This window comes from Lontra canadensis, unplaced genomic scaffold, assembly GCF_010015895.1.
Source record: "Lontra canadensis isolate GAN:19392208 unplaced genomic scaffold, GSC_riverotter_1.0 scaffold116, whole genome shotgun sequence".
Taxonomy (NCBI): Eukaryota; Metazoa; Chordata; class Mammalia; order Carnivora; family Mustelidae; genus Lontra; species Lontra canadensis.
In genome coordinates, this window is record NW_022631110.1 from 5,781,688 (window position 1) to 5,793,982 (window position 12,295).

At 42.2% G+C, this 12,295-nt stretch overlaps 1 protein-coding gene across 1 annotated transcript in view; it reads left to right on the forward strand.

The window, feature by feature from the left end:
- Positions 1-12,295, forward strand: part of PHEX (phosphate regulating endopeptidase homolog X-linked) — a gene marked incomplete at its 3' end in the record, with an annotated part of 137,997 nt that overhangs the window by 68,250 nt on the left and 57,452 nt on the right. Inside the window, exon 11 of the mRNA XM_032840842.1 lies at positions 311-439. Within this exon, the coding sequence (XP_032696733.1) occupies positions 311-439 (129 nt within the window). The remainder of the gene's footprint in view (positions 1-310; positions 440-12,295) is intronic.

Here is a 12,295-nt window from a genome sequence, read left to right on the forward strand (position 1 = left end):
ATTTCCCTGCTAACTGAAAAAAACTGTGCCATTCTCCTAATCCTTCATTTAATGGGGAAAATTGAAAGGAAAGGATAAATACAATATTTTCTACCATCAAAATATTTTCATTCAGTTTTAAGTCTAACTAGGAACAAGCAGAATTTATTTTATTCTTCTGATTTCACTGTCAGCTTCACCATGAGACCATGTATATGGGTTGGGGTGTGCGATGTTTTGTAGCCTGTTTTCCTCAGGCTGTGTGAATTTTTTTTTTCAGCCATAGGTTTCATCCAAGTGAACCTCAATCTGGATCAATTGTCTCCCACAGGTAATTCAGGGAACCACAACTCTATTGCCTCAATGGGACAAATGTGTAAACTTTATTGAAAGTGCCCTCCCTTATGTTGTTGGGAAAATGTTTGTGGATGTGCACTTCCAGGAAGACAAAAAGGAGATGGTAAGTTCTGTTCCCGCACTGGTAAGAGCCATGGCAGTCTGCCGGTCAGACGTGGGCATGGCCAGCAGGCCCATAGCAGCTCTGAGAGTGATGAACCTAGATAGAATAATAGTTCAGCTTCAGAGAGAAATTCCTGCAGTACAACATTAACTACAAATTCAAACCTAGAATATAGTCTTGAAAGCTAAGACAACTTAGAAGTGAGAAAAGAAGCATGATGTTATGTCACCCAGTGTCTGAATTTCTCCTGTAGAAGTTAAATTTGTAAAGTTGATGCTTAGGAACAAAGAGGGCCTAGAAAATTTTATGAATAGATATTGGACTTTGTAATTACAAAAGGTAGGGCCTCTTTGTTTTAGAGATGAGGAAGCTGGAGACCCTGAGACAAAGAGATTTGTAATATATTTAATAACTATTAAATGGTTTAGAAATAGAAATAAAATGCAAGTTTTTTTTTCTACTTATGCTGTGTTCTGGAGACTTTAGAGGTGTGACATTTATTTCAGAGACAATACTGTGTGTCTATTTTTTGTTGTTAACCTAAAAAGAAATCCTTTTATTTTGGGAATTCCTTAAGCATATACAAAAATGGAGTGAGCGGGCGCCTGGGTGGCTCAGTGGGTTAAGCCGCTGCCTTCGGCTCAGGTCATGATCTCGGGGTCTTGGGATCGAGTCCCGCATCGGGCTCTCTGCTCGGCGGGGAGCCTGCTTCTCTCTCTCTCTCTCTCTCTCTCTCTCTGCCTGCCTCTCCATCTACTTGTGATCTCTGTCAAATAAATAAATAAAATCTTTAAAAAAAAAAATGGAGTGAGCAATGTAATGAGCTTTCCTGTACCTATGATCTGTGGTAATTTGTAGTTGCCATACTGGCATTAATGGCCCAGCCAGATCTATCTGCTAATAAAACATGAGGTTTAGTTTCATTAATTTACTCAACAAATACTTGTTGAACACCTGTTATATGCCAGGCACTGTTCCAGGCACCTGGGAAACAGCCGAGAACAGGAAAAAAGGTCCCTGACCTCATTGAGTTGACATTCTATTGGGTGGGGGGACAGACAAGTATGTTGCAAGATAGTAAGGACCCTGGAAAAAAGAAAAAAGGAGGTCAAGGTATAAAGGAATTGGGAATGCTATAAGGTGAGGGTGTTTGGGGCAGGTTATAGGATTCATTAGGGTGGTCAAGGAAAGCTTCACTGTGAGAATGACATTTGGCAAAGATTTGAAGGATGTGAGAGAATTAGATACGGCAGCTATCTGGGGGAAGAGTGTTCCAGACTGAAGGAATAGCTAGTGCAAAAAGTCCTATGGCTGGGATGGGGCTGGAGCACTCAAACAATAGCAGGGAGGCCCATGTGGCTGGAACGGAGTGAGTAAGTGTAAGAAGTAGGTGCTGCAGTCAGAGCAATAATAGAGATGGTGGCATTTTGTAAGGTCTTATGGGCCATTGTGGATTTTTATCCTGAGTGCAGTAGGGAGCTAATGTGGGCTTTTGAGAGGAGGTTTGATGTGACCTGACTTATGTTGAAAGGATCACCGTGCTGCTGTGTTGAGAAGAGACTGGAGGGAGTCAAGGACAGAATCAGGGAGACTAATTAGAAGACTGTTGAAAGAAAGGGGCACCTGTGGCGTTTAGTCAGTTAAGCATCCAACTCTTGATCTCAGCTCGGGTCTTGATCTCAGGGTTGTGAGTTCAAGCCCTGCACTGCACTCCATGCTGGGTGTGGAGCCTACTTAAAACAAAACAAAAGACCATTGGAGGGACCAGGTGAGAGATGATGGTAGCTTGGACCAGTTGGTAGCAGTCGAAGTTGTGAAAAGGGGTTGGATTCTGAAGTAGAACCAACATAATTTGCTGACAGATTGAGTGAGGGATCTGAGCTTTGAGTCTGATTTCAGTGGAAGCATGAAGTTGCTGTTAACTGAGAAGAGGAATGTGGTGGAAACTAGATTTGGGTTTGGGAGGGATCAGGAAGTTAGTTGTGGCCATGTTGAACTTGACAGGTTATCAGACTTGCAGTTGTGAAGATGTCAAGGAGGCAGTAGGTATGAATCTTGGCTTGAGGACAGAGGTTGGGGTTCAAGGTTGGAAGAGAGAGGAGAAGGTGTGAAATGGTTGTCCAGGGGAGTGGGAGAGTGAGTAAACTGAGGAAACATGGTTACCCGGAGGCAGTAATGGTGTAGATGAGGTTGAAGGTCATGAATGGAAAGACTCCTCACCCTCACAGTGTCTTCTTCATTTGTTTCTGCTGCATGGGAGGAGAGAGTGTATTTTGAATTAGAAACTTGGATTTAGCCATGGTGGGGATTTTTTGGTGTGTTACTTTCTTTGTGATGAATTATGGTTTATGAATGTCACGAAGCAAAATATCTAGACATAATTAACTAATATAGGGCAGGAAAAATAATCTCCCTCTACCCTTCCAGGTTCTTGAGATCCCACTGTGGTAAAAAGACGGATTAACAAGAGAAAACCAAACAAGTTTTATAAGGCATATGCCTCCTGTATACAAGGGAGAGACTCAGAAAAACCGAGGAACTCCCAGAAGTGGCCCAGGCCACCACCTTAATTACCATCCCCAGCTAAGGAAAAAGCAGATGAGAATACGGGGGCACAGGGGTGGGCAGGCCAGTGTTGGGAGGTTACCAGGAAAAGCACAGTAGACAAAAGATAAGGTTATTATGCAGTTTTAAGTCCATGCTCTTCTCCATTGGTCAGAGTTTCTAGAGATGAGAGTCATCCTCCTTTTCCTGAAACAGGGAGGAAGATACCCTTGTAAGAGAGATTTCCCTCCTAAATGTTAATTTCTCTCACAAAAGGGTAGCTTTGACTCTGTTTTGAGAGGGTTCCCTGTGTCTGTAACTTCTCAAAAATAATCCGTCCCAAATAATCAGGATGCCCAAGAGATATATTCTAGGTATATTTCACTAATAATGATCTGTTGTAGTCATTCAGATGAGAATATATGAGCAGCTTGGATGCGGGTGCTCAACAATCACTGATTTTAAAGGCAAACATGTAAAGTCTGTTACATCACGATAATTCAAGTAATTGGTATTATGCGCTGCTACATAGTATGAACTGTTTGGTTTTATGTGTTAATACTGTGGGGGAGGAAGAATTTCCTATACCCTTCAAAGTCCGTTTTTTTTTTTTTTGAAGATTTTATTTATTTGAAAGAGAGAGCACATGTGTGCACATAAGCAGGGGAAGGGGCAGAGGGAGAAAGAGAGAATCTCAAGCAGACTCCACATTGAGCAGGGAGCCCAAAGCAGGGCTTGATCTCATGACCTTGAAATCATGACCTGAGCCAACATCAAGAGTCCTACGATTAACCAACTGAGCCACCCAGGCTCCCTCAGAGTCCTTTTGGCTGGACAAAGAATCAAATTGACATGAGACGGATCAACAGGACAAAACCAAATTTAGCTTTGTGCATATAGAGAATCCACACAGACATGAAATTTTAAAGACTGGCACCATGAAGCTTACATGAGCTCCTGAGCTCGGGAGAAAGGGGAGGGTGTGAGGATACAAAGGGGAAGAAGACCATTTGCAGGAAGGTGAGAGAAGATGTTTGGAAAAACGAGCTGGCCCTGCTATGCCCATAGATTACTTAGGTACAGAGGAATCTCTGTTAATAGCTCTCTTCCTCAGGCACAGGCTCGGCTTACTAGTGTAAATGTAGGCAGCTGAGGGGGCGGTAAGGAACTTTTCCTGAATTTGCTGGGTTTTGTTTGCTTTTGACTCAAAATAATCTTGCCAAGGTGGCCCATCTTGGGGCAGTTAGGCCTTGGCCCCTACAGTAGGTAACACATAACTATGTATTTGCTGAAGTTTTTGCTGGAATACCTTAAATCTAAGTATATTTACCTGGGTTCCCACCCCCCTTTTTTTTATGCTTCGGGGAATTTTCTGCCAAGCTTGAGACTGTATTTGAACCTGCAGTTCCCCTTCTTGCAAATAATTCCACTGGAGAATTAATGCTTATTTCAGAATGCTCAATATTCCTATTGCATGTTTTCTTTCACTCTTTGCTTAGAGTAAATGGATTGAGAATTTATCAGATAATCACAATGGTAACATAAACTTTGGGAAGGATATAAAAACAAGGCATAGCAGAAGGTTTTTTTGTTTTTGTGTGTGTGTGTGTGTGTGTGGTTTTTTTGGCAGTAGAAGAATTTTAAGTAATAAGAAAGGTATGTGGATTAATTTGTTTTTCTCAGTTTTGGTGTGAAAGTCCCCTTTTCATGTGTTAGGGTGTAATATTCTAAAATAAAGTTGATTTTGGCAGTCCCCCCCCATTTTGATATACATGGGACTTGGAAGTAGTGGGATAGTTACACAGATACTCCTCTATTTTACATAAAATTGTTTTCCACCCTTAAGCTGAAGCTATTTGCCTCAGGGAATACTTAAGTTGGAAACCTATAAGAGAAATATCTGACTTTTTATAGCCTTGCTAGAGGGCTCTCATCCAAGAACCACCTGGAACCACTGATTTACTTGAAAAACATTCTGTATTATTAACTACAGCCCAAAGAAAAAGAAAACCAGAAAGATCCCCAGTGGGACAAATTCCAGAGACTCTAACTCCGAAGGAAGGCTGCTGTTGTTTTATTTACAAAAAAATTGCTAAACAGATGAGTACATTCAGAAGGTTAAATTTCAGGTGCTTGTCAGACTTGAATGTATACACAAATCAAACGAGGCTCTTCTTGTAAAAATGCAAAATCGCACTGCATTTTGCGAAGGCTCTTTTTAACTTAGATCTGGGTTAGGACCAAGAACTTGCATAACAAGTTCCCAAGTGGTGCTGATGCTGCTGATCCCGGGACCACACCTGGAGTAGCAAGGCCTTTGCAGCGCTCATTTGCTTGCAAACAGTTTCCACCAGAAGCCCAACCCTGGCGATTCGTGTGAGCGGGGTAGGCTGTTGACTGGGACACCAGTACTTTGTTTACCAAAGCCTGTTGCTTTAGTGCAAGTAATTGCTTCAGTTTTTTCAAACCATTGAAAAACTTCCTTGTTCAGATTGGTTTAAAAGGACTTTGTCAAACCCTGGGTAGGGGTCTCCAGGCCTCTTGTTATTTTTTCTCCCATGAACTGATTAGTTTTCCTTTGACAACTGGTATTTAGGTTCTTCCAAAGGGCTTCCTGCTTCTCCTCAGTAACCCTTTGTATAGTCTCTCTCTCTCTCTCTTTTTTTCTTTGTATAGTCTCTTAATGGTGGATTTGGCCCAACTACCTCTGCTTGGCGTCGTTTGTTATAGAGGGCAGGAGAGAGTAGTTCCCTTTGAGGTTTCCTTTGTAGAGGAGTAAGCCCCCCACCAACCAGGGATCTCTTCCTTTTCACTGGGGAAAACACACAATTCAAAGTTGCTATTTCTTTTCCACTCCCTATAGGCAGGTGTGCATGTGAGCACATGTGCGCACGTGCACACATGAACACACACACACAGACACAAATATACGTTCATACTATTTTACTTACACATAACTACAGGAGTTTTACAGATTTAATTAGAAATGGGAGGGAATAGCATGTAAAAAAGGAGAGTTCTTCAACGCAAAGCCCCCTAAAGATGCATATGGAAGACTCTTGTGGTTTTTGATACCAGGATAGGGCCTTAACCCATGTGGGACTGGCTGTAGGCCAGGCCAATGGAGTGAGAGCAGTTGCAGAACTCTTCGGGCAGTAGTTGTCTTTGTTACCTAGAGTTGCACTATCCAAAAGAACTTGAACATAAGCCATGCATATAATTTTACATTTTCTAGCAGCCTCATTAAAAAAGTAAAAGGAAGGGGCACCTGGGTGCTTCAGTCGGTTAAGGGTCTGCCTTTGGCTCAGGTCGTGATCCCAGGGCCCTGGGATTGAGTTCCACATCGGGCTCCCCATGGAGCCCACTTCTCCTCTCCCTCTGCCTGCCACTCTGCGTACTTGTGCTTGCTTGCTCACTCTCTGTTAAATAAGTAAATAAAATCTTAAAAAAAAAAAAGTAAAAGGAAACAGGTGAAATTAATTTTAATATATTTTGTTCAACTAAGTATGTTCAAAATGTTATCATTTCAACAAGTAATAAATATAAAAATTATTAATGTGATAGTTTATATGCTTTATTTCAAGCTAAATCTTTGAAATTTCACGTCTATTTTATACTTACAGGATAGCTCACTTCAGATTGGCCACGTTTCAAGTGTTCCTTTGCCACTGTGGCTACCATTTTGGACACGCAGTTACCATATTGGATAGTGCCCATTTAAAGACTTGAAGAGGGATCTGTTGAGTTCGGTGTGCTGGGGACTTAGTCCCTGGGTGAGAGCGTGCTCATAGACAGGTTTGGGAGGACAGGATCATCGGTCCCTGACCAACTGGGTTTCATGGGGGGTTCTAATACCAGGGGAGAAGGACCAAACAATACCAGGATTCATGGCTTGGGAACCAGGATTTGGAGTTGGAGTCAGGCTGCTACTTGGTGAGGGTGTTTCAGGTTCCCTGGTGTACCAGCATAAAGGAGATAAATTCCAGATGCTTCTCTGCAGTTAGCACCTGGGAATCTTGCTTCTCATTGGCTCATAGGCTGGATGGAGAGGAGTCTACAATTTAAAGGCATTCAGTGCCTTGAAGTTGCAAAGGTCAAGCTGAAAGCCAGGGGTTCCAAGATCAGATACCCTCACAGGCAATAACATTAAATAACATACAGAAATAAAGCTGGCTAGGTATCAGCAAAAGCCAGGGCAAATGCAATGATGAGAGGAAATTGCCTCTGGAACTTGGTGTCTGGGACACAGTAGTGGTGAATAAGAATGAGTATGTTACTCAGGATTCAGCTCAGACTATATTCATGCAGAATGCCTGCCTTGCTAGGTTTCTGATGTGTGTGTGTGTGTGTGTGTGTGTGTGTGTGTGAAACCATGTTTCTTTTTTTTTGAGAGAGGGAATTCAGAAATAGGGATTTTTATGTGGAATCTCCCATATTTTAAATCTTGGTCAATACTTTGGAGGCTAAATGAAATATGTCCTGGGGATACCATTCTGTGTCTTTTACACTAATATTCTCTCTCTCCCCTCAGTCTTCAGAAACAAAAATCAGGACCTTGTTTAGTAGAGATCTTCTTTAATTTCTTAAATCTTATTTAGAAGACCATGTATAATTTTAAAATATAGTGTATTAGCTAAACACTAACAAGTTGCTTTTGTGGAAAGTTTTACATAGGAAAGTGGGACTCCTCAAAGAATACGTGATGTATTGTTGCTATAAACAGAGATGATGCTCTTGTCCCATGGTAACAAACTCTGATCTAAATGCCCATGACCTAAATGACAGGGGAAGACTAGGGGTGTGTTTGTGGGTAGGGGGAGGAAGGATGTCTGGAGTATTACTTGATATTTTGCTTTTCCATTTTCTTTTTTTTTTTTTAGATTTTATTTGTTTTTTGACAGAGATCACAAGTAGGCAGAGAGGCAGGCAGAGGTGTCGGGGAGCCGGCTCCCTGCTGAGCAGAGAGCCTGATGAGGGGCTCGATCCCAGGACCCTGGGATCATGACCTGAGTGAAGGTAGAGGCTTTAACCAACTGAACCACCCAGGTGCCCCTCCATTTTCTTTTTATAAAATTATTATTATTAATTTAAAGACATTTTTGAATTTTTATTTGAGAGAGAGTGCACACATGCATGTGGGAGCATGTGAGCAGGGGGAGGAGCAGAGGGAGAGGGACAAGGAGACTCTGTGCTGAGCACAGAGCCTGATGTGAGGCTCTATCCCAGAACCCTGAGATCAGGACCTGAGCCGAAATCAAGAGTCAGATGCCCAACCAACTGAGCCACCCAGACACCTCTGTTACTATTTTTAAAGTAAACTCTACCTCTAACATAGGGCTCGAAAGCGTGACCCTGAGATCAAGACTTGCACACTCTACTGACTGAGCCAGCCAGGTGCCCCTCCTCTTTTTAATTATTGATGATGATTTATATCTAAAATATATCATTAAATGCCCATGTAAGTATCTGCATCCATGGACGGTAGGTGAAGATACCAACAATAGCCAGGAAGGGAAGGGATGCTCAGCATGGGCCTACTGTGACTACAGTGGTAAGGGTTTTATGCTTTAATAATCTGGCAATAATAATAAAATAGCTAATTTTACTGAGGTTTAACTGGATATCTGGTACTCTTCTAACTGTGTTTAACGTGTTAACTCATTTGACACTCATAATGGTCCTATATCTGCTTTTATTGCCCCCGCATCTTCCAGGTGAGCAAACCGAGGCTCAAAGAGTTTAAGTAATTCAAAGATCAGACAGCTTAAAAATGGTTCAGGTGATGTTCATGCCCAGACAATCTAGCTGTAAACTCGTGCTTTGTTCCCCTGCTTCTCAGTGAAAAACAAAACAAAACAAAACAACCCTCAAATCTTCACTGATTTTATATCTGGAATGAGGAAACCAGTCAAGATGAGGAGACTTCGTCTTCTTTTTTTTTTTTTAAGGATTTATTTTTTTTAGAGAGAAAGAATGAACTTGTGAGTGGGCAGGGGCAAAGGGAGGGGCAGTGAGATTCTTCAGGCAGACTCCCTGCAGAGCATCGATCCCAGCATGGGGCTCAGTCTCAGGACCCATGAGATCATGACCTGAGCCGAAATCATGAGTCAGTCATGAGTCAGATGCTTAACTGACTGAGCCAACCAGGTGCCCCAGTGAGAGGAATTCTAAGTGGCTTGTTTTATAATTAGTTTACCCTTATCAGGATATTATTTATTCTAATATTAAGATCTTATAAAAATAAAAGGCACATGTTTATTTCTTAGTGTTTTAGAGATAGGAAATAATTGGAATAGGTTTTGCTTCTAATACTTCAATATTTTAAAGATAAATACAGTAAAAGCTTAATTCAAGTCCAGCCAGTTGACATCACATTTTCATGTTCATGTAATTTTCAGAAGAAAGAGGAAAATAATAAGAAATGAGCTGATTCAGATGCTATCAGAGACTTCATCCAAGAGCAACTTTTCTAGGTATATCTTTGGTCCAGTCTACACAGTGAGCTCAATTTTAAGTATTTTCTACATATATCAGTCTGAGGAGTGTTCCCTGATGTTTGGGATGGTGACCCAAGGCTCTGTAAGCATTCTCATCAAAAAATGCTTTTTAAAAATGTTCGTAATTCTTTAGTTAACAAGACAGAAATGTGAGCATGTACCTTAAAGAACAATTTTCTATTAAGTGTTAATGCAAAAAAAAAAAAAAGATCTTTCAGCTTTAACTGTAGTTTCTAGAAAATTCAGTGAAGTTAGTTTCACATTTGAACATTTTGGCTGTGCTAAGTTCTTCTGGTCTGAAACCATGTCACTTCATTTCATTACAGTCACTGTGTCCCCAAATTCTACTTACCTTTATTCATGTGTCTCAGCTCTACCAATACCAATAGGCACGTTTTTGTTGGTACCGCATATTTTCTATGTTTTTGTTACAGAGTGAACCCTGTTAAAGGAAAAAATTGTTCTTACACTTTTTTAAATGGTGAGGAAGAATTTATTCAGTACTGTTGTAGAAAATGCAAGGACTAATCACAGCAGGTGAGAGAGATTGGGCTCAACTCTGAACAGAGGAAAGACCAATGGGGACTTATGTCCAACAAACAGAGCCATGGAGTCAGTGGATGGAAAACTGCTAGGATGAGACCTCAGAGGTGAAGGGGCTTTTGCTGAAGGCAGGCTAGTGTGATCAGATAGCAAGGGTGGGGGAGGGGGGATTTAATCAGATACAGAGGATGCTCTGATACCAAGGGTAGGGGATTCTCTCTAGACGAGTAACTGACTGACTGGGATTCTTGCTAACACTGGGCTACAGAGGCTTGGCAAGGACAGGATGGGGGCCAAGGTCAAGGCCTAGTCAAGAAGAGGGCTTAGAGGAACCCGACTATGATTTGGTCAAGAAAAGAGTCTTGGTTAATTCTCAAATCAAAGCTAAAGTCACTTACTAAATTTTTGGGGCACCTGAGTGGCTCAGTCGTTAAGCGTCTGCTTTCTGCTCAGGTCATGATCCCAGGATCCTGGGATCAAGCCCTGCATTGGGCTCCCTGGTTGGTGGGAACCCTGCTTCTCCCTCTCTCACTCCCCCTGCTTGTGGCTCCTCTCGCTATGTCTGTCTCTCTCTCTCTCTAGCAAATAAATAAATAAATAAATAGTTCTAAAGAAAAAAAACAACAAAAAAACAAAAAAATTACTAAAATTTTAAAACATTTAAAACATTACTATATTGTTAAAACATACGTAATACTTATATGTGAAAATATTCTGTATGCAGAAGGTTAATCTAGTTAAAGAGGAATGAATCTTTTATTATGCTTCGAGTTTAGACCTTATTAAGTGAGGAATTAAGACTTTATTTCCTGTGTAAAACAATTCAGTAATTTCACCAGCACTCTAGGGACTTACTTCTTTTTCCCTTTCTGGTAAAGACATTGTTCATGGCCCCAAGTAATGCCATAGATGACCTACAGTATCTTCCGATTTTCTGAGCTGCTCTGTGTGACCAATTCTGATAGTAATGTTTATCCCCAAAACGGGTTTCTCCTCCCAGCCCATACTGCTGCAGCTGGTGCCAGACACTTAAGTACCCTCATGGGTCCAACTGCAGTGGTGGAGTTGGAACTTGCAACTTCCATACACTAGGAGTTCACCTCATTAGTGAGCCAAGATAATTGAATTGATGTGCTGCCATTAATATTGAAGTTCTCCAGTTCCCCTGCTCACCGTTTCTCTCAGTGGTTGAATAAATGAGATGTAACTCTAATGTTGGTGGCAGAAGTCACATGAAAGTCAGTGTTGTGCATTGTAGCAACGCCCTTATACTGAGGGGTTCTTCGTCCATGGCCGTTGCTGCTAACTCACGAGGGCTGCTCTCAGTCCAGCCGTTGCACAGATACAGATAAAGTTCCCTTCAACACAAGTCTTGGAAAGCGAGGCTGTCCTCTCTGACCACCATGTCCATTTCTGTTTGTCTGGTCAGGGCTATTAGCCATCACATCAAGATCAGTTTCTTTGGTTCTTTGCGGAAGACCTGTCTGAAGGAAGGCAAACCAAAGTGATTTGAGTTTCCAATGGCTTTTTAATATAGTTCTAAAATATTGGCCTTGTATAGAAATTACATCCAGTTTCCTGCAGAGTTGCTTTAGCATCTCAGAGCCCAGCTGTACTCTTACTAGTTGGGGTGAGTTAGTTGCCATCTTTGTGCCTCTGGCTTCCGGTTTATAAATGGTGCACCAGTTTCTGCTGCTACAGTGACGCTGTGCAGCGATCAATCGCAAGACCTCAGGGGCCTTCCCCAATGAGCAGTTATTGCAGATGCGTGCAGAGTCAGTCGGTGGGCCCCTGGGCAGCTCTGGTTACTTTGGCTGGGCTTCTCAAACGTCTGGGGTTTGGCTGGTCTAGGCTGGCTTTGGCAGAGGGGATCGGGATGGCTCACTTCTTCAGCTGGCTCGCCTGGGTGTGTTCTCATAGCGATGGTAGGGGTGCAACTGTGGGCAGGCAGGACCACGTGAGGCCTTCTGAGGCCCAGGCGCGGAACTGGCACGATGTCAGGTCTGCATTCTGTTGGCCAAAGCAAGCCAGAGGGCTGGTCTGGATTGACAGACTGGTGAAATAGAGCCTGCGTTTTTAGTGATAGGAACGGCGCAGTCACACAGCAGAGGGTGTGGACAAAGGAAGGGGGATAGAATTAAAGCCATCATTACAGTGAATCACAGATAAGGGATACAAAGATTTCTTGAGGTTTGTGGGGAGGACCAGCGAGGTAATCCACATAGAAGACTTAGCACGATGCCTGGTGTGCAGGTAAGTGCCCAGTGGCTTG